Below are 22,443 nucleotides of genomic sequence, written 5' to 3' on the forward strand. Positions count from 1 at the left end.
TTCCATTCACACGGTGTGATTCTATAGTAGAACTATTAAGACAGAAATACCAGTCCTTGAGACTTGGATCTCTGGGCCAGTGTTGCATAGTGGACAGGATGCTGTACATGGAGTCGGGGAGGCCAGAGCTCAAATCCAGCCTCAGCCATGTGACCCTGGACTAGTGACTTCACCGCTGTCTGCTTCAGTTTCCTTATCTGTAAAATGGTGATAAGAATAACACCTACCTCCGCAGGTTGTGGGGATCCAACAAGAAAATAATTGTAAAACACTGAGTCCAGTGCGTAGCACGCCAGTACTATGTAAATGCTAGCTGTTAGCTCTAATTGATGGAAAGGGTTGTTACAACATCAAACCCAAGTTTGCCTCAATGCAGCTTCTACTCATTGCTCCAAGTTCTCCCAGGGTCTGATTCCCTCTTCCAGGAGATCTACTGTCCCCATCCCTGTCCCTGTCACCAGCACCCTGAGGGGCTTCCTGAAGCCAAGTATCCTGCAGCCAGTGTGCATGTGGCACATAGGCCCATATATCCCTCCTACACTCTGGGGGCCACAACTGAACTCAGAATGCCATCTGGAGTCTGAATCAGAAGACCCTGGGAGCTTCTGGGACAACTGCATCATACTATTGTTATCTATTGTGTCTGGCCATCCCGCATTCATCTCGCTTGAACCCAAGGAAATATTAGAGGGGGTGTCCCCAAAAGTGTCAGGACAGTTTTAAACTTTAAAAACTTTAGATTGAAGTAGGGGATAGGGGAGAGGAGAAAAACTAAGCATTTGTCTGGTGCCAACTATGTACAAATACTTAATATCTTCTAATATTCTCTCTTGGTCCTCACAACAGTTCTGGGAGTAGGTGCTGTTATCAACCCCATTTTATGGTTCAACTGAGACAGATGGGAAGTGATTTGCCCAGGATCACTCACACAGCTAGTAAGTGTCTAAGGCTGAATTTGAACTCGTCTTCCTAACTCCAGACCCCGCGTTCTATCTACTGTGCCACCCAGCTGCCTTGTATTTAAATGCTACAACTTCAGAAGCATTTGAAAGGTTTAGTATTTAACATTTTTAAATACTGGTATTTCTTAGTAAAGTTCAGCATGATCACTGTCTTGTAAACTTTGTAAAAATTCATCAGCTGCTCCCCAGGGACTAAGGATTGATTGTCTTTGTTATCCCAACCTTAAGGTCATCTGAAGAATGAGGTTTGGATGCAGAGGGGACAGTTTTGGACACAGCCCCACAAAAAAAGTCAAACAGAGATAGGTTGGGTGAGTGAAGCGGCTCAGCAAGGGGTCCTCTTCTATCCATCCCCGCGTAGGAGAAAGTTCTATTCAGAAACCATCCCACATGCAATGCAGAAAGACAGGGCCCCATTTTGTTCAAGTGAAGTCATTCAAAATTCACAAAGCTAAGTAAGTGTAAAAGAAGTTTAAACTGTAATTATGGTGTGTGTGTGTGTGTGTGTGGCATTTTTACTTCTGAAGTTATTAAAGCTTGAGGACTTTGGGGATCTCCTCTATTAGCTTCAGCCCCGCGTTTTGACCTGCCAAGATCTGTTCATAACCTGACTTGGCCCATGTGTTAGCTAAGCTTTTTAGCTTGGTGTCATTACAAATTGGGTAAAAATGGCATCTATGCCTTTATCCAAGGGGCCACTTAGGTGGTACAGTGGGTAGGGCTGCCAGGCCTAGAGTCAGGAAGACTCTAGTTTAAATCTAGCCTCAGACACTAGCTGTGTGACCCTGGGTAAGTCATTCAACCACCTTTGTCTTAGGTTTCTCATCTGTAAAATGAGCTGGAGAAGGAAATGGCAAACCACTCCAATATTTGGGCCAAGAAAACCCCAAATGGGGTCACAGAGTCAGACATGATTGAAAATGACCAAGCACAAAACCCTGGGGTATTCCACTGGAGACTTGTCAAGTTGATACCAAACCCTACACCTTCCTTTCGCTCCATTCATCCTTCCATTCATTCACCTGCAGCACTCAACTACACAGGAACACGGAAATGTCAGTCAGATCCAGGGTTCATACTTTCCAGTTGCCAGCAGTGGGCCCAAGACACATGCCATGGGAGGGCACATTTGTCCCGCTCTAACAGCCCTAAAGACTAGAGGGATCCCTTAACTGTTACTTTTTGTTTTTGTTTTTTTGTTTTGTTTTTTGCTGAGGCAATTGGGGTTAAGTGACTTGCCCAAGGTCACACAGCTAGTAAGTGTTAAGTGTCTGAGGCTGGCTTTGAACTCAGGTCCAACTGACTCCAGGGCCGGTGCTCTATCCACTGCGCCACCTAGCTGCCCCCCCTTAACTGTTACTTTTTGTTTGTTTGTTTGTTTTTTGTTTTTTGTTTTTTTTAGTGAGGCAATTGGGGTTAAGTGACTTGCCCAGGGTCACACAGCTAGTAAGTGTTAAGTGTCTGAGGCTGGATTTGAACCCAGGTACTCCTGACTCCAGGGCCGGTGCTCTATCCACTGCGCCACCTAGCTGCCCCCCCTTAACTGTTCCTTAAAAAAAAAATGAGTTCCAGTTCCTTTTCCAATTCATAAACAGGCATCTAAGTGGCAGAAGATATTGAGGTTGGAATACGAAGACCCAAGTTCAAATCCTGCCTCAGCTACTTACTAGCCAAGTGATCCTGTTAACCTCTCTTGACATCAGTTTCTTCATCTGTAAAATGATAATGATAACACTCAGTTCCCAGAGTTGGGATGACAAAATTAGGTAACATGTAAACTCCTTTGTAACCCTTAAAATGCCAACTTTTATCAAGGAGGGATATGTAGAGGAGGTTAGTCTTGGTGAGAAGGATGAGCTCTGAGTTCACAGCAGTTCTCCCAGCTAAAGAAAAGGGTACAGCCAGCAGCATTTGGTGTGAACGAGGCCATGATATGCCAACCCAGGTGGCCACAGCAGTCTGCAGGCAGGAGAGAGACAACGGGAGCTGGGCAAGGTTTCCTGAAAAGCCTTGGCACGGGAGAAGTGAGGCTAAGTCCAACCTGTCCCTGGAGCCCGCCCCACCCCCTCTCTCTTCTCCCTCCAGTTGTCCCTCTTGTCCTTCCCTCAGGGGCCCTTAACGGAGCTCTGCAGAGAGACTTGAAAGGTACCTCTGAACTTGGATGGGGAAGAATTACAGTCTTGTTTTCACTAACCTCGAAGTGAAACTTGGTATTTCCTTGAATCATTTAAAAGCATGATTCTGCTAAAGGGTCCACAGGCTTTCTCCAGACTGTCAAAGGGGTCTGCAGCCCAAAAAGAGATAACCCCTGCCTTCGGTGGTTCTGTTTGGTCCATATGGTGGCTTGATGCTTAGCTGTCCTAGGCAGCCCCTCTGGGGGCCATCTGAACCCAGGACAAGTGAGAAGGATGAGAAGCAGCACAGACAAAGCTCATAGAGGGGAAAGACTTTTATTGGGAAATAGATATTTTAGAAATAAAAAACAAACAAACCCCTCCCACTTCACCGGGGAGGGAGGCCTTTCCAGTTCATGCTCCTTACTCGGGGGTGGGGATAGGACTTTAACGGTGGCCCCCTAATGTCCAATTCGATCAATGACTTTCTGCATCCACCTCTTGAGACGGAAAACATGAGTGTAGAAGCCATATTTTCCATCCCGGTCGCAGCCTTCACCCCAGGACACGATGCCCATTTGGTACCAGCGATTGTCAGAAGGGCTCTTAAAAGAAGACAGGATTTAAGATGTCCCAGGGATGCCTCCATCTCCCCTACCTAATAACTGCTTCTTCAAACCACCATCCCTAGCCCATGCTGGGAATAGAGCCACAAAGAGGAGTGGGATGACAACAATCTCTCTTCAGGTGTGTCAAGCAAGACCCAGAATAATGCCGTTGGCTCCAGATATTGGAACACTGGGACAAAGCTCCAGTTGCCCTGGCCTAGTTCTAGATCTGTCCAGGGCCCAATGCTTTTCCAATTGCCCATTTATCCAGAAGAGACACTCACCTTCATAACAAAAGGCCCCCCACTGTCCCCTTCACAGGAATCTCCTCGTCGGTCGTCCTCCGGTTTGTACCCTAGAGAGGGGGTGATAGGATCATTTGCTTCAGAAATCAGACCCTAGCCCATTCTGCCCATGCCCGCGGACACCTGAATGGAGATGACCCGGGCAGCAGGCCAGGCTGGTTTCTACCCACCTCTCTGACTGCTTGAGTGCACCTTGGACCTGGAGCTTCCTCTTCACAGCCTCAACCCTCCCACAAACTTGCCTGCACAGAACATGTTGTCTGTGATCTTGATCCTGGTGGAGTCCTGGCAGATCTTCTGCTCTACGATGGGGAGGTTGATTTTCTGCAGAACGCTGGGCAGGCTGTCTCTCGAAGAGGTCCATGTCTCCCTCAGGTTGCCCCAACCAGTGACCCTCCCTTTGTACCCAGACAGCAGTAACCTGGGATGGGAGAGAGGGAACATAGGCCCCGGATCCCAGCGGGCACAGCCCTCCCGGCGCCCCTCCCCCCACGCTCAGGCCGTACTTCTTCACAGTCTCCTTGGAGGGCAGGCAGATGGGGTGGATGAAGTCGGTGAAGGTGATGGGCTGCTTTAGCTTCAGCAGGGCAATGTCTCGATCCAGATTCTCCTTCCAGTTGTATTTGGGGTGGAGGATGATCTTCTCCAGCTTGGCAATCTTCTCCATGGAGCGCTCATACCTGTCCACAACCCAGCACAGGGGCAGAGGGGATGCTCAAGGGCTCTTGGGAAGGAAGCCGAGAACAGGGCCTAGGCCTGGTCCCTGTGCCCCCACCTGCTGAGTTCCCTTCTCTTAACTACGTCTCCCCCATGAGAGTGGAAACTCTCTCAGGGCAGGGACTGTGTGTTTTTGCCTTTCTTTGTGCCCAGCACTAAGAAATGCTGCCGACATCACCCATCTCCTCGTGAAAGCCCCTTGTCCCCTTCTCAGCCTCAGTTCTGACCCTTTTAAAGTGAGGGAGCTACACGATACAGAGTGAGACGTGTCTTTCTGGGTCCCACCAACTCGTGGGGATTCGATTTCTTGACTGTGCTTACAGGGGGGTTGGGTGGTGGTTGTTTCCCTCTGTGGGTAGAGGTGAGGTAGGAGGGAGAGAAAATGAACGCTGCTTAATTAAACAACAAATAAAAGCAAATTTTAAAAATACATTCATATGGGGGCAGCTAGGTGGTGCAGTGGATAAAGCACCAGCCCTGGATTCAGGAGTATCTGAGTTCAAATCCGGCCTCAGACACTTGACACTTACTAGCTGTGTGACCCTGGGCAAGTCACTTAACCCCCAAAGCCCCGCAAAAAACAAACAAACAAAAAAAAAAACAAAACAAAAAACATTCATATGCTGGGGACAAAGCCCCAGTCCCTTAAATGTACTGATTGAATGAGATCAGAACCTTGGCTTCCAAGGACTGAGAGGGAAGCACCACCCCTCCCCACCCCCCACATCAGAGAGCCACCTGAGGCGATCAGTGTTGCCATGTGTGGCCAATGGGTCAGTTTGTTTTCCTTGCACTGGCTGCTTTGTCAGAAGGGAGGATGTCACTGGGAAGGTGATAGCGATGTTTCAAATGAACGTCAATATTTATTTTGTAAAAATGAGGGGGGCGAGGGGGCAGCTAGGTGGCGCAGTGGATAAAGCACTTGGTGCTTGGTAACACTGGAGGACCACCCACATCCTGAAGATCTCTGGAGCAACAAACATAACTACCCTTTCTACCAGGCTTTACAGTACAGAGGGCAAGCATTATTATCCCCTCTTTACAGATGAAGAAAACTGAGGCTCAGAATGGCTAAGCAGCTCATGAGCACAGCTCGTGAGCACCCAAGGCAGTATTTGAATCCATGTCTCCTGAATCTGGGTTCATCTCTTGCTCTATTACAACTCTCTATCAGAAACAACTGAAGAGGGGGCAGCTAAGTGAGGCAGTGGATAAAGCACCAGCCCTGGATTCAGGAGGGACCTGAGTTCAAATCTGGCCTCAGACACTTGCCACTTCCTAGCTTTGTGACCCTGGGCAAGTCACTTAACTCTCACTGCCCCACCAAAAAAACAAAAAACAACTGAAGATAAGCTGTTCCCCACTGTCAGACCTCTCCCTAGCTCTCCCTGGGCAAGGGGTGTTACTCCCTTAGGAAGGTCATCCTGCCTACACCCACCCCAGGTCCCACTCCATACTTGGAGCGCTGATGTTTTCCAATTCGCACAAGCAACTCATCCACTGTTAGATTCTTGTCCCACGGCGGGTAGAAGAGGCAGTGGGCAGCAGTGAGGATCCATCGGTCACTTATGAGACTGGCCCCACATAGCAGTTCCTGAGGGGTCTTCCGGAAAAGCATCACCTGCCTAAAAACAAAAGGGGATTGCAGGAGTCAGTCACTGTTCCCCTGGGCCCTAGAGCCAGAATGCTGCCTTTAAAAAATCCTTGAAAATATTCAAAACACCATCCGGAAAAGAGCCTGAAGAAGAATTAGGTTAATGAGGAAGAAGAGGCAGAGAGAGAAGCGAAGCGGGATGGGCCCCTCACTGCACTCTGCCAGCAGAGGCCAGGTGGCCACTTTTAGGGCTGGTCTTTTTTTTTTTTTTAGAATTTTATTTTTCCAAATTACATGTAAAAACAAATTTTGACATCAATTTTTTTAAAACTTTGTGTTCCAACTTTTCTTCCTCCCTCCCTCCCCACTCCCCCCAAGAACTCAAGCAATTCAATATAAGTTATACATGAGTAGTCTTGCAAAACATGTCCACATTAGCCAGGTTGTGATAGAAAACAGACAAAAAGAAAACTTCAGATTAAGGAACTGTCAAAAAAAAATTAGGCTTCAATCTGTTTTCAGATACCATCAGTTCTTTCTCCGTGGATGGACTGCAATTTTCATAAGTCCTTCAGAGTTGTCTTTGGATCACTGCATTGCTGAAAATAACCAAGTTATTGACAGCAGATCATCTTACACTATTGCTGCTATTTTGTATACAGTACATTTCACTCTGCATCAGTTCATGTAGGTCTTTCCAGGTTTTTCTGATAGAGGATTCTCATAGAAGCTATGGGCAGGACCAACTAGGCCCCAAGATCCATTCCTTCCAGTCCTGAAAATGGACCAATATAAAGAGAAGAAGGCAAAGAATGGACCCGGTGCAGGGGTTGGGAGAGGATGAGGAGCCAGCAACATAAGACAGAAAGGCAGTGGCCAGAGAGGTGAGAGGGTAACACACGGAGGGCGTTGTTTCAGGGACTAAGAAAGATGGTGGGGGCAGCTAGGTGGCACAGTGGATAGAGCACTGGCCCTGGATTCAGGAGGTCCTGAGTTCAAATCTGGCCTCAAACACTTGACACTTACGCTGTGTGACCCTAGGCAAGTCACTTAACCCCAATTGCCTCACCAAAAAAAGAGAAAGAAAGAAAGATGGTGGCAGGAGAGGGGGGGTGGTAGCAAGACATGCTCATGTGAAGGAGTGTTTGGCTTCCCCAAGGCCTCTTCACAGATTCCCAAGGTGCAGTCTCTCTTCCCAAAGCAATCTGAGGCACCATCTTGCTGAGGGGCAGGACAGTGGAGAAGGGAAAGCCTGAACCTGGGTTCTGATCTTGGTTGACAATTGATGTGAACCCTGTACAATTGATAGCATGTGGCTTGCCTTCTCAGCGGGTCGGGGAGGGCCAGGAGGAAGGGAGAGAATTTGCAACCCAAAATCTAAAAAGAAAAGAATGCTTAAAATAAACAATATATTACGGATATGGATTTTAAAATAATTCATGTGACCTTGGCAAGCCACAGGCCTTCTCTGGGCCTCGGCTCCGTCATCTGTGAAATGAGAGATTTGGATTGAATGCGTTCCAGCTCTCAATTCCACAGTTCTAAGAGTGAGCTGTGGAAAGCAAGGCCGTTCCATCTGGTGAACAGACCTGAGCGAGCCGGCAGTGAGGCAGCGAAGGCCTTGGGGAGCGGACAGCTGCTTAAAGAGGCTGAGCAGTGGGCAGCTAGGTGGCGTAGTAGATAGAGCACTGGCCCTGGAGTCAGGAGGACCTGAGTTCAAATCCAGCCTCAGACACTTAACACTTACTAGCTGTGTGACCTTAGGCAAGCCACTTAACCCCAATTGCCTCACTAAAAAAAAAAAGAGGCTGAGCAGTAACCAAGAGGAGAGAGAGGTCTTGGGGCCCAATGGGTGGCAAGAGTCAATGGAGGGGGCAGCTAGGTGGCGCAGTAGATAAAGCACCAGGTCCGGATTCAGGAGGACCTGCGTTCAAATCCAGCCTCAGACACTTGACACTTACTAGCTGTGTGACCCTGGGCAAGTCACTTAACCCCCACTGCCCTGCAAAAAAAAGAAAAAGAAAGGAAAAAAAAGAGTCAATGGAAAGTCTTTTTAGGCCTCAGTGAGGGATGTCACATTTCAAGCAGGTAAGAAGGGAATGGAGAGATGGAGAGACTGATGAGAAGAGACAGAGACATAGAGAGAGAGAGGGAGGGACAGAGACAGAGGGAGGGAGGGAGAGAAACGGGGTGAAGGGAGAGAGAGAGAGAGATGATCCCTGGGGCTCAGTCACACTGAAAGAAAGGAGATGGGGAGCAGAGGTGCAAAGCTGCTTGAGCTCACATTGGGTCTGCTTCAGTCCCCAATTCGATGAGCATTTATTAAGCACATACTATGTGTGAGCCATCATCGTGCCAAGTGCTGGGGAGTTTACAGTTGACTTCGGAAGACCTCCTCTGTAGGAGGGGTTACTTAAGCTGTTTTTGGAGGGAACCCAAGGAATCCTTCGAGAAGGGAATTCATTCCCAGGCATGGAGCATGGCTTTTGCAAAGGCATGGAGGTGGGAAATACAATCTCCCAAAAGAGGAAAAGCAAGGAGACACATAAAGTAGCAAACTGGATTATTTCTTTTTTCTTTTAGAGGCAATCAGGGTGAAGTGACTTGCCCAGGGTCACACAGCTAGTAAGTGTGTGAGGTCGGATTTGAACTCAGGTCCTCCTGACTCCAGGGCCGGTGTTCTATGCACTGCACCACCTGGCTGTCCCCAGCATCTAGATTATTAGATTTAAGGGTGAGGAGCAGGATGGTGTTGAGAAAAGAGAAGAAAATAATCATCCTCATAATGTCGGGGCGTTTATGGCGCGCTTTGAGCCTGCCTCACTGGCACCTCCCGGCAGCCCTGTGGGGTAGGAGAAGGGAGGGGCTTGAAGCCGCCCGTTGTAGGGAAGGAAGCCGGGAATCAGGGATTTGCTGGGGAGGCCCCAGTGGGCAGCAGCCTCCGGCCCCGCACAGGGCAGAGAGAAGGGCAGCGTCTTACCAGGGGGCGCTGCCCAGCTCCGCGTCATCCCCGTTCACTATGCGCCCGCCTATGTAGGAATCCAGCAGCTCGTTCTCACTGTTGTCCTTCAGGCCCTTCTTCTCAAACAGGGGCCGGAGCCCACAGCCTGCGAAGCCGGGAGGGGGGCGTCCGTGAGGCAGCCGGGCTCCCCACCTGCCGGCCCACCCCGTGCCAGACCCCGCCCCGGCCACTCAGCTTCACCTGCTTCCCCGGAACCGAAGGTCTTCTCGTTGAAGAACACTTGGTACTCCTGAGCCGTGCTGCGGCCCGATATGGTCTCCGGCTCCAAGTCTCCCTCCGCCTCATCCAGGGGGCTGTCTGGGGGCAGCACAGGTGGTGCAGGGAGACGTGAGTTCCACAGCCGCCCTCCCACAGGCTCCACGGACGCAGAGGTTTCACTTGCGCCTCACTTGCACACGGGAGCTGCCCAATGGTTCTCGCTGAAGAAGTGGGTCCTAGCCAAGTTCCCCTGCTCGCCAGCCCAGGGGAACCCTTGGAATGAAGTGGCCAGCCGCATGGCCATAGGGGAGTCACAGAATCTGCCTGGACCCCTCACTATCCGAGTGATATTGGGTTCCAAAGTTCTCCACCCCCACTGCTGTTCTAGGCTCCTAGGTATCCTGACCATTCCTCTCCAGCCCCCCCCCCAAGCCAGTCTCCTCACCCTGAGGCTGTCCTACCTCCCGTTTCCCCCTCCTTTTCCCCACTTCCCACCTCTCCCCAAGCTCCAAAGTTTCCACAAAGATGCCCATGAGGCCAATGGCATCAGGCCCCATCTTCTACCCAAAACCTTGGCTCCCCCCATGCTCTGGTTGCTGAGTGCTTGAGGCTACCTCAATCTGCCCAAAAAATAGGTTCATGGCATGACCCAGGAGAAGTGGGCATGCAGCTCCCCTTGGGGCTGAGGCTCACCGCAGTAAGTGGTTGGGCAGTACTCCAGACCAATGGGGTTCCCAGCCACAAAGCACCAGAGGCCCTCCTCGTCACCATCCGGATTTCGGCAATAGTTCTCCTCCAGGGACACAGCAGGGTCAAAACTGTATCCCTGGAGAACCGGCTTCAGCTCTTCAGAGGCCCAGGGCAGGCAGGGGGTCCCAGATACACTGACAGCAAGGTGTCCTTGGTATGTCTGGCCCTCATCAAGGATACAAGGCTGTGAGCTCCTTGGTCCCAACTGGTTGGTGCTTCTTGGGGTCAGAGGCACAGTGAAGCTGTCCTTTCCTGGAGCAATGAGGGAACCCATTCATCAGAGAGATTTTCTGAGAGCCTGCTCTGTGCCCAACCCCATGGGAAGCACCCAAGATGGGTCAGAGGTCAGTGCCTTCATTTTATAGATAATGAAACTGGGAATGTCAAGATCTTGGTTTGTTTGCTTTTTAGGATGGGGGAGACCTGGGTATGTTTGTAGGCAGCAGGGATGGAGCTGGTAAACGGGGAGATATTGGAAATTGGAGGAGAGACAATACTAGAGAATTTCAAATAAGTCTCTGCAAAAGTGTGATCACTAATATGGGATCTGCAGGATTCTCTTGGTGCAGGGAGGTCCCAGCTGAGGTCGGATAACTGAAATCCATAGTGGATAGTCCGACTGGATTAGGGGACTTCTTCCAGTTCTTTTGTGAAACATGGGAGGAAGGTGGTGGCACTAATCTCTGGTTGGGGTTAAGCAAAGCACGGGAAGCTTCTAAGAACAGGAGAGAGTGTGAAGGTCAGATTAGGAAAAGAGGAAAGTGGAGTATATGTGTGTGTGTGTGGGGTGTTGGTCTGAGAAAGGGCTGAGGAATGGAGGGATTGGAGGGCTCTCTGAAAGCAAAGATCAGGTATGGGGGTAGGGGAGGGAGAGGCCTAGAGAGGTGAAATGATAAGAGGTTGTCATCAAAGAAGGGAATCATGGAATGAGAACACTTGTGGGTAATGACAAGATCTAGGTATGTCCTGGACTCATTGGGTAGGCAGTTTGGTGAAGCCTTCTCACAACCATGTTTTTAATGCATAAGATAAAATACATAAGATTACAAAGAAAACCAATTCTTTTTAAGTATGCTTATCAAAACATATTTTAAAAAGTTTACAGATTCCCTAGTCAGGGTATGGCCACCCCAGGGTATGCCTGAGGTGGAGGTCATGGAATACTGACAAAGTTGGGGTGGGGGGGTCAGAGTGTTTGAGGGCATGTCAACACCTATGCTGAAGAAGTGAGGAAGACAGTAAACCAGGCGCTGAACTAACTCCTGGAGAAAGGAAGAGCTACCTGGGGACCAGTCAACAACAGCAATGTTGGGGTGAACATCAGAGGAGGAGAGGGTGCTGAGCGGTGGTGGCAAAAGGGGAGCCTGGAAACATCGAGAAAAAGAGAGGGAGGAAGGTTCTGCCTCCCTTCCAGGGCTGACTACAGGGTGAGTAGCTGGCCTTTCTGGCTATCTGCCAGACTCTTCCAAGGGTTCCTCTCCCTCTGAACCCTACTGATGATGTACCACAGCATGTTCACTGCAGCAGCCCAGGGAGAAGCATGGTGGTGCTTTGCTCCGGCCTCAGGCTACTCCTCCCTCCCCCATGCTCCCCTCCTCTCTTTTGGGGCTCACCGCAGATGGGGATGCTGCACTCCTCTCGCCGCAGGGTCGGGTCGGTGGTGTAGCACCAGGGGCCAGTGGAGCTGCCGTCCGGGTTTCGGCAGAAATTTTCCCGGAGGTCAGAGTCAGGGTGTGTGGAGGAGTTGAGGCTGAAATAAGAAAGGGCTCAGTATAGAGAGAGACCCCGGGGAGCCCGGCCAGAATCCAGGGGTCAGTTGAGGGATGGCCCTGGCCCAGCCTCTCTCCATTGGTGTGGGATGAGCACACTCACTCTGGCTTGTGTGGATAGTAGCTCCTCCACAGTTGACATTCAATGCCAGACTTGGTGACAGAGATGTTGCCCCGGTAATTCGCCCCTAGGCCCTGTGCACAATTCCCTGCCAAAGAAGGTCCAGATTAGGGTCACTGAGCCCTCAGTGGCCCCTCCTCACTCTCTGGTCTGCTCGGGTCCCTACAGCGTCCTCTTCACCCCTTCCCCCTAGTGTAGCTCTGCCTAGGATATGACGGTGCTCACTGCACCAAATTCATGATAAGTGCTTTCGGTTTCGTAGAGTGATATGATCTTGTTTGATCCCTGAGAGGTAGGTACAATTATCCCCATTTACAGTTGAGGCATCTGAGGCAGACAGAGGTGGGTGAAGTGACTTGCCCAGGGTAATACAGCTAGGCAGTGTCTGAGGCTGGATTTGAACTCAGGTCTCCCTGACTCCAAGCAGAGAGCTCTATCCATGTGGACACGTAGCCACCATCTGAGCCCCAGGTCCTAGTGCCACATTATAGGCGTGGTTCTCCCTGGAGTTAGCCCTCCTCTCAGCTCTGGGCCAAGGCCCATGCCTTGGGTATGGCTCTCCCCTCTGTCCAACTTGGACAAAGCTCTGCCCTCTCTCCTAGCACAGCCTTTAACCCCGGCACAGCTTTCTCCTCTCAGGAGCTGATTTCACCCCCTGGCCCGGCACTCCATGGTACTTCTTACCTTTTAGGCAGTTGTCAAAAATGTCTCTTGAGGTTGTCCTCACAGATTCACAATCTAGGAAAGAGCCAGAAATGTCCATGGGAGCAAGAGACGAGGTACTAGCAGGCAGGGGGCCTCTGAGTCTCCATTGGCTTTGGCTAGGTCACAAGCTGGCCCCCAGGTGCCTGAGACCCAGAAAGCCTGGGGGGGTCTGCTCCAGGCCCAGGGCTGGGCTATGGATGAGAGGTCAGAAGCCTCCCACGGGTGACCAGGAAGGCCCCAGGCTAAGTGTCTGCCATCCCACCCCTGACCATTTTACTCACTTTTGTACTTGCTCCAGAATTCATCCTGTAAAGAGGATGGCTGCATTGTAGGGCTGGGACCACCTCCAGGCCGCTGCGCCGCCCCCCCCCCTCCCGCCCCTCGACTCCCCCCCTCCTCCCCCCCTCCCCCACCCAGCCCCTTTTCACCGTGGCTGTGGTTGACTCCAGAGCCTCAAAGGCCTCTTCATAGTTACACAGCTCCTCCAGACACTCCCGCTCGAGGTTTCCCGCGCGCATCTCTTCCAGGAGGCCCCTGTTGGCCCGCCGAACCCTCTGGAGCACAGACAGTGCCTGCTGCTGGCCTAGGAAAACTGTAGGGGAGGTTGGGAGGGGGAGGTGTGGAGGGTGAGCCTATAGCCCCCGACAGGGCAGGGCCCAGACCTTAGCCTCCTCTCCGGAGGGCCCTCATTGGAGGTCCAAGGGGCGGGAGAAGAAAGTCAGAAACTCAGGTTTAGCTCCCTGAGGTCTCTGTCCACTCATCAGCAGCCAGCACTTTGCAGACAAGGAAACTGGGTCCTGAACAAGGATGCCACCGTGGGTAAGCAGCAGAGCCAGGATTAGACCCCAGGGGTGGGGGGGGCGCTACTGCTAAAGAATGAGGGGCTCAGTCCTCCTGCTCTCCCCCTCTCCCTTTTCTCTGGAGGGGGATCAAAGCAAAGTGCCTGCCCCCTCCATCACAGAGACCCCCTACCGCCCCTCGACAACAAAACCACCCTTTGTCCACTTTCCTGTGCTCCCCGATCTCCCTTCACAAGGAAACCTCCAGTCTCTTTTGATCTCCTATATTTACTGTGGGTCCTCTCCCTAGTGCCTGTCACTTTTCTTTGGGGGTTCCTGATCCCATTCCCCGATCCGGACCCCAAAGAGTGTTCTAGGGGTCCTAGTGTTTGGGTCCTTACCATGTTCACAGTGGGCAAGGGAGAGCAAGACTCCTAGGGTCAGGTAGCTTTGTAGGGTCAGGCCCTGAACACCCATCATGGTGCTCATGGAGAAGCTGTGGACGTAGGGATCACAGGCAGGCCGATCTGGCTCCTCTGGGTTAATGTTGAACCAACATGAAGAAATCAGCAAGTAGGGGTCAGCGGGTCAGGGCTGGAGGGACAGCCGTTGCTCCTGCCCACCCCCACTTTTGGCTTCTGATCTTGGCCAGGAAAAGCCCAGAAGTTATGTGCTTGGGGGCACGTCATCCCGGGCATCAGTGCACGTTGTGTTGGACTCTCGTCTTGGCCCAAAGAGAGAGCAATGGATCAGAAGTTTGACTGTAAAAGGACAGGGGCTCTTGTTTGGGTCTTCCCGTGTATTGACTGTAGGACCTGGGGAGAATCCCTTGTCTGAAAAACTGGGATGTTAAGGCCTCTCCTGCCTACCTTTCAGGGATCAGAGACCAAAGGATTTGGGCTAGAAAGAGTCTTGGAAATTAAAGTCATAGGCCCTAATTTTATACATTAGAAGACTGAGACCCCCAAGAGGTTAAGTGATGTAGTCAATGCTATAAGTAGCCAAGGCTTTTTTTGTAGCCACAGTGCTTAACACAATGTCTGACAAACAGTAAGCACTTAATAAATTTGCATGAAATGATGCAGAGCAAAGAAGCAGAGAATAGTATTCATGATGACCGCGATAAGATAAATGAAACGACACTAAAAGATAGCAGAACACAGACCAGAGCAATGGGAGGAATGATGATGAAATCTGAGGTGGGGGACTTTGGGTACTGGATGTTGAACTGGAGCTGAGAGGCTGTGGCTGAGTCATAGAATCATAGACAAAGAGCTAGAAAGGCCTTTACAGAGAAGGAAACTGAGGCAGAGAAAAGTCTCAGGAGAAACTGACCCCAGGGGCCAAGCCTCCAAACCCAGAACTATTTCCACTTGGGTTGGCTTTGATTCTCTAGGGGGGAGGAAGAGGATATTGAGTGGATAACAATGGGGGAAAAAAAGCAACAATAAGTTTTTATTCCCCAAATTTATATTTACAAGGTTAATAGTCACATGAATTTTCTGGCTTCAGAGTCTCATGTACAGCTTTGTGATCAGCTATGAAATTGCCCATTTTTGGAAGGGAATAGACACAAATAAAAGAAACAGAAGCTTAGCCAACGTGTGCTAGAAAGTGCCCCAACCAATAACTTGGCTCCTCCTGTGGAAAGAGTCCCTTGAACCTGGGGCCTTTGCCCACTGGATCACTGTACTTGGGGCTGGCCAGAACGTCATGTTCCATTGGCCTCCTGGGCTTGAGGCATCTCTTTGCTCTCAACTGACACAGCCCCCCATCCTGTCTCTTTTTTTTTTCCCTGGATGGCTGTCCAGTCCTTGTTTTCTCTCCACCCTCCCTCTCCCACTTCCTGTTTGCTGTAGGTAGAGGGTGGAAGAGTAAATATTAGCCCTGAGCCTGAGGACTGAGGGACAAAGAGCAGGTCCAGAGGGAATCAAAAATTCTCTTTTCTGGTGTGTCCCTCCTGGGTCTAGCCTAGGATCATGTGCCATCTGGGGAGGTCGGTGGGAGGGGCAAGTTAGGGTTGAGGGCAAGGATTACATAGAGGAGAATGAAAGAGGAAAGGGCCCACTAGGAAAAAAAAGGAATCACTGGCTGACTCGACCAATGCTACTCCAACCTCGGCCGGAAACAAGCTTCCCATAGCAGGTGAAGGGTAGGGAGGCAGGGCTTGTTCTGCATTGGCAAGGCCTGTGGTCAGTCTGGCTGCTGCCAGCTGAGCGTAGCCGTCACTTCCCATAAAATAGTAGAATGTTTGGTGGAGGGTCAGGAATCTCCAACATGGAGTTGTGGAAAGGGTGCTAGATTGTCAGGGACTCTGGGTTCCAATCTTGGATAGATATGACTTGAGGACAGGTGACTTCATCTCTCTGCCTCCAAGTTTCAGACTAGATGAAGTCTAAGGCCCTCTCAGCTCTGATTCAACAATCCTTTGATGCCCAAAGAGCAGGAGGCCTTCCCTCCCTCCTTCCTCTAGGTTTTAAAATATTATACGGCTCACGATGACTTTGTTATCCCTCATACACACTATACAATGGGGTCATCTTTTCTGAGGGTACATTTGCTGGAAAATGTTTACATTTCTTGTGCATATCACTGCTGGGAATAAACTGTGGCCCACTTACGCCAACCATATTTTTGCCCATTTGGGTCACCTGACATTTGTATTTTTAGGAAGACTGTGGCTTGCAGCCATTCAACATCACCAGAATACTGGAGGGATACTTCAACCAGGGAAAATACAAGGTTGTCCCAAACAGACTGACACAACCTATCAATTAACAATGGACTAATTAAGCTGATCCAAGGTTTGGCATTTCTAGGAAAAAGGGAGTAGAACAAGGGGAGAAGGTATCCTTGACAGGGCCAGGCAGTGGGAGAGCTGGGAGTGAGGTGAAACATGGCCACAGCTTTTCCTGAAATAGTTTCTTTGAGGTGGTTTTTTTGTTTGTTTTGCCTTTGAGCACCTGGGATTATTGAAAGTGCTAACTTTTTTTTTTTTGGTGGGGGGGCAATGAGGGTTAAGTGATTTGCCTAGGGTCACACAGCTAGTAAGTGTCAAGTGTCTGAGGCTGGATTTGAACTCAGGTCCTCCTGAATCCAGGGCCAGTGCTTTATCCACTGCACTACCTACCTGCCCCTGATCAACTTCTCACAGTTATTCCAGCCCCATCACTTGCTCCCAATTCAGTTCTTAAGGATTTTATAAAGATAAAAAGTAGGAGTATGGATGGATAGCTCGTTATTAATGATGTCTTGACCTTCCTTTCTGGTAATATCACATGTGATTTTTCCCATTTGTTTAGTATCTCTCCCTCTTTCCGATATCTTTTTTTTGTTGTTGTTGCAGGGCAATGGGGGTTAAATGACTTGCCCAGGGTCACACAGCTAGTAAGTGTCAAGTGTCTGAGGCCGGATTTGAACTCAGGTACTCCTGAATCCAAGGCTGGTGCTTTATCCACTGTGCCACCTAGCTGCCCCCTTTCCAATATCTTAAAAGTTAATCTCTTAAAGCTTTCAAAACTACTCCACAAGCATAGGTTTGGGTTTTTTTCCTTTTCTATGTGTACATGGTTGGCTCCAGTTGTTCTCCCTGTCTTCTTGTACCTCAGCACTTGTCATTTGCTCATGTAGCACATTGGAGAAGGTGTTCAAGAGTCCAAATGTGCCATCTCCTGTCATCAATGTTATGGAAATGCTAAGATATGCTCTATTTTTTGGTCTCTTGTCCACATTCCTCTCTATAAATACTCTTGCAAAGATCTGTTTAGTTGGGTGGGTCTCATGCCAACATTTCTCTAGACTTATTTTTCTCTTCCTTCTTTTTATGAAGCAACAGGGCTCTTAATTTTCCACCATTTCTTCTTCATAGTTTTCCAAGTGAATTTTTATTTACCAACACAGGTCTGTTTGACAATATCAAAATATGGTTTTCTGGATGAGGTATTCTCTGGATTCCACCTCCTAACAGAGGTGATTAGCTTTTGATTGCTTAAATTTCTTTGAGGAAACATAGGGAATTTGCTTCAAGGTTTCTTCTTTTATCTACTTCTGATTTTCAGTGTCAACAGGCCACCTGAACAGGTCAGGATGAAGCTTTTAGAACCATCAGGTCTTCTCATATTCATCCTTCTGATTCAGTCAATTTCTACTTTTTGTTACAAGTTGTTCTTCCAATGGCACACGAACTGATAATTCCTAAATGACTCCCACATCAGTAACTGGGACTATGTATAAGGTCATCATTGATCATTTTTGTCCAGTGTTTTTCCATATCCAGTGTCTCCTGACTTATTTTTGAAAGATATTTTATTTATTTCATTAAATATTTCACAATTTCATGTAAAAAAAATTCTTGAACATTCCTGACTTACTTCTTAAGGAAAGTATTCATGATACAAGGATATGATGTTTGCCAACAGTCAACAAGTCTTTGACCTCTTTCATTTCTCATTCCAGAATCATATTTTCCAGCATATTTTTGGCCTACCTTTCGCATGCCCACTCTTGCACCAAAGTCACTACGTGCTAGGACTCGTTGACTTTGTTTGGAAGATCTGATAAAGTTTTTGTAGAATGTCTTTCTCCCTTCATATTTTGCAGCAGATATTGGTACGAAAGCTAGAGATATCTTCATGACAATCTTTTTGTTTTATATTCACCCCAAGTACTATAAGGCAGGATAACTTATTGTGTAGCAAAATAATGCTGTTTCTGGGTACATAATGAAACCAACTTCGCCAACTTTTCTTTGGATCTTCAAGAAGTTGTGGGAGCCATTCTTCTAATTAGCTGCAATATCCTTTTATTTGGGGATTTTATAATGAGAATGTTGATATTGAAATGGTTCAGCTAGGCATGTTAACCCCTAAATGTGACCAGAAATATGTTGTAGAGAGGGGCAGCTAGGTGGCACAGTGGATAAAGCACCAGCCCTGGATTCAGGAGGACCTGAGTTCAAATATGGTCTCAGACACTTGCCACTTACTAGCTGTGTGACCCTGGGCAAGTCACTTAACCCTCATTGCCCTGCCCTCCCCCTCCCCAAAAAATGTTGTAGAAAAAAGGATACTATAATTCAAAGATAGTTAAATTCAGGCACAAAAGAGCTAGAAATGATCACAGAATATAGAGCATAAAGTTAGAGCTGAAGGAACTTTAGGAAGGCAGCATAGTATAATACAAACGAGAATTAGACAAGAGGAGGTAGAAGACACAGAATCATGTACCAAGGATCTGTGCTCAGCGCTCTGCTGTTTAATGTTATCAATGATTTGAATGAAGGTATGCACAGCAGGCTCATCAGTTTTGCTTTTGACATAAAACTGTACCACACTGGATGATAATCAAGATCCCTAAAGATATTTATAGGGTGGAGGGATAAATCTAATCAGATGACATCATTAGGGTGAATTTGTAAAGTTTTACAGTGGGGCACAGATCAATGTGAGGAGGCATGGTTAGACAGCAGTTATGACAAGGAGCTGGGAGTCTTAGTGGACTACAAGGTCAAAGAAGTCAACAGTGTGATGTGGCTGCCAAAGAGGCTAACATGATCCTGGGGTACGTTGAGAAGTACAGTTCCCATGAATATGAAGGTGACAGTGCCACTGTTCTCTTTCTTCCAAACTCATCTGGAATACTGTGTGTGGTTCTGGGCAACAGAAAGCCACTGACAAGCTGCAAAGCATCCAGAGGGCAACCAGGATGGGGAAGGGTCTTGAGTATGTTATATAAGAATAGGTTGGGGGGCAGCTAGGTGGCACAGTGGAGAAAACACTGGTCCTGGATTCGGGAGTACCCGAGTTAAAATCCGGCCTCAGACACTTGACACTTATTAGCTGTGTGACCCCGAGAAAGTCACTTGACACTCATTGCCCTGCCCCGCCCCTGCAAAAAAAAATAGGTTGGTTGAAAGAAATGGAAATGTTGGCCTAAAGAAAAGAGTCAGAAGGGGACAAGACAGCTGTTTTTAAGTATTTGAAGGGGCTACATTAGGCTGGTTCTATTTGGTCCCAGGAGACAGAACCAGAGACGATTGACAAACATTGCAAAAAACAAAACAAAACCCACAAATTTAGTTAGGTTTAGTGTTCAAAAACAGAATAGGCTTCCTTGAGAGGTGCTTAGTTACCCCCTTTGTTAAGGTCTTCAAGCAGACACCAGATGACCACTTAATAGGTATATTATGCTAAGGAATCCTTTTGGGTAAAGGCTGAACTAGATGGCCACTTCCAACTCTTCAATCCTGTGTAATTTCATGATTTAATTGTTGTGGGACATTGAGTAAGTCGTTTTTCTTCGATGGACCTGAATTTCTCCCTCTGTAAACTGAAGCTGGCTTAGAGCAGCTGTTGTCAAACTTTTTGGTCTGGGGACTCCTTTACACTTTTTTTCCCGTTTTTCTTATTTATTAAGATATATTCCACAAGATTTCTTCAATTAGAAATTCTTTGAAACAATACCATCATTTTTTGCCAGCTGGAGAATAGAGTCATTAGATTCTCCCATTCCATGAATTGCTCCACAAATTGCATAAGTTTTAAACTGGCCATTGAATCTGCCTGTGACCTTGTCAATCTTGGCCACATTCATCTGGACAGACACATGGTCCTTGGCCCCGATGATCCTGTTGCTCGAGGAGCATTTCCATGGCACGTACGGGTTCACAAACTCAACGGTATCATTCTGCATTTTGGAAGCTGAGGGAACTGAATGCAAACTCAAAAGAGGCGAAAGAGAAAAAGAAGCACCCCTTTACACTCTTGAAAATTTAGGACTCTCCCTTTCCCCAAGATTTTATGTGGGTTTTATCTGTTGATATTTCTGGTATCAAAAAGTCAGCATTACTACTATGGAAAATAGTTTTGGCCACTGAAAGAGTCTGAGACCCCCAAGGGTCCCTCAACCACATTATAAAAATTACCAGACTAAATGATCTATAAGGTCATTAACACTTTCAAGTCTGAAAGCTCAATAACCTTAGAACTTCTTGAGCTTTAGTTCACTGCTTTGTAAATAAGGATAAAATATGAATGCTTTCTCCATTGCAGGACTCTTGTTTTGGGCTAGACCTGGGTTTGTTTGGAAACCTACTGGCATGAAACTCTTCCCGACAACAGAGATCTCCCATAGCTTTTAGAGGGTTCCTAGGAGGCACTAAGCTAAATGACTTGCCCAGGGTCACACAGATAATGTGTTATCTGTTGGACTTGAAACCTGCTCTTCCTGACCCCAAGGCTGGTACCATACTGCTTCTCAGTAAAGGAGCCAATGTATGTAAAATGCTTGGCAAATCTTAAAACCCTAGATGAATGTCAGTTATTAACACAGAACATTTGAGCTGGAAGGGCTCTTTGCTTGCCCTTTCTACAGATGGGAGAACCAGGATTCAAAGCCAGTTTTTCTGACTCCAAGTTCAGGGCTCTTACTCCAAAAAAATGAGAACAAATGTCCTGTACATATTAATCTGGGTCCCGTAGAACTGTATTTTATATCCAACACAAAACAAAACTCTGGGATGACTTTTTTTTTTGAGGCAATTGGGGTTAAGTGACTTGCCCAGGGTCACACAGCTAGTGTCAAGTGTCTGAGGCTGGATTTGAACTCAGGTCCTCCTGAATCCAGGGCCAGTGCTTTATCCACTGCACCATCTAGCTGCCCCGGGATGACTTTGTTTAAAACCTAACACACAAAAAATTTTTTAAGGGCAATGAGGGTTAAGTGACTTGCCCAGGGTCACATAGCAAATGTCAAGTGTCTGAGGCCAGATTTGAACTCAGGTCCTCCTGAATCCAGGACTGGTACTTTATACCCTCTGAGCCACCTAGCTGCCCCCTAACCTAACAAATTTTAAACTGAATCATTTTGCTATTTCAAATTTGTATTTTTGTAGTCTGTAGGGGCCATGTCCCCTCAAAATGCTTTTCAGGGAGAAATGGAATGAATGCTCTTCCTTTTATGTGTGTGTATGTGTGTGTGTGTGTGTGTGTGTGGCAATGAAGGTTGTGACTTGCCCAGGATCATACAGCTAGTAAGTGTCAAGTGTCTGAGTCTGGATTTGAACTCAGGTCCCAGGGCTGGTGCCTTATCCACTGTGCTACCTAGCTGCCCCCTAATGCTCTTCCTCTTAAGGAAGTTCACTGTAGCAAATAATTCAACGTCTCTCCACCGATTCTTAAAAATCTCCAACCTGTTGCATCATCCTCTAGTGAAAAGGGGCCCTGGCCAGAGTGGGGAGACAACCAAACGCAGGGACCATTTTTGCCTTTCTTTGTATTCCCAGTATGCATCACAATACCTGGTACAGAGCAGGTGCTTCATTAAAATCTGCCCACAGACTGAAGTCAGCGGCCTTATTCTGTTGGTATTTGGGGAGCTGAGAAAAGATATCACATGACCCCTGCTCCTGATGGGGACGTGCCTGACTCTGGCGGGAAGCCTCTTAGACAGCTGAATGCTGCTCCCCCCTTTCCATTCTCCCAGCAGACTCCCAGACCTCCCTGGTGAGGGGGAGTGACTGGCTCACAAGCCTCAAGGGGGAAGCTTCTGATCTGAAGCTTGATTCACAGGTCAGGTGTGCAGACAGACACCTGCTGCCTCAGCTGGGCCTCTGGGGATAAGTGGGCTCAGAGCAGATAAAACTCGCAGACCAGCCTAGGTCACTGGGGCCCTCATCATGGCCAGAGAGGGACATCTGACCTCCTTCTGCTTCCAGTCAGACAACAGAAACAAAAACTGGGTCTCAAGCAGAAGCTTGACACTGAGCAGCTAACATATATATGTATGTGTGTGTGTGTGTGT

The 22,443-nt window shown here is 48.3% G+C and overlaps 2 protein-coding genes across 2 annotated transcripts; both read right to left on the reverse strand.

Moving 5' to 3' along the window:
• Window positions 1–3,396: 3,396 nt before the first annotated feature.
• Window positions 3,397–14,232, reverse strand: F2 (coagulation factor II, thrombin; the record flags this gene model as incomplete). Its single annotated transcript, XM_043972195.1, has 14 exons — window positions 3,397–3,681; window positions 3,969–4,039; window positions 4,232–4,410; window positions 4,496–4,669; window positions 6,164–6,331; window positions 9,281–9,407; window positions 9,503–9,619; window positions 10,214–10,522; window positions 11,884–12,020; window positions 12,143–12,248; window positions 12,845–12,898; window positions 13,147–13,171; window positions 13,294–13,457; window positions 14,046–14,232. Coding segments are annotated over 14 exons (1,962 nt in total), but the record flags the coding sequence as incomplete, so codon positions are not given.
• Window positions 14,233–18,879: 4,647 nt separating this feature from the next.
• On the reverse strand, window positions 18,880–22,415 carry LOC122730837 (40S ribosomal protein S21-like). Its single transcript, XM_043970325.1, has one exon. It carries the CDS (start codon window positions 20,332–20,334, stop codon window positions 20,083–20,085), a length of 252 nt encoding a protein of 83 aa, XP_043826260.1. The 5' UTR covers window positions 20,335–22,415; the 3' UTR covers window positions 18,880–20,082.
• Window positions 22,416–22,443: the final 28 nt, after the last annotated feature.

The sequence above is a fragment of the Dromiciops gliroides genome, chromosome 6 (assembly GCF_019393635.1).
Source record: "Dromiciops gliroides isolate mDroGli1 chromosome 6, mDroGli1.pri, whole genome shotgun sequence".
NCBI classification, from domain to species: Eukaryota; Metazoa; Chordata; class Mammalia; order Microbiotheria; family Microbiotheriidae; genus Dromiciops; species Dromiciops gliroides.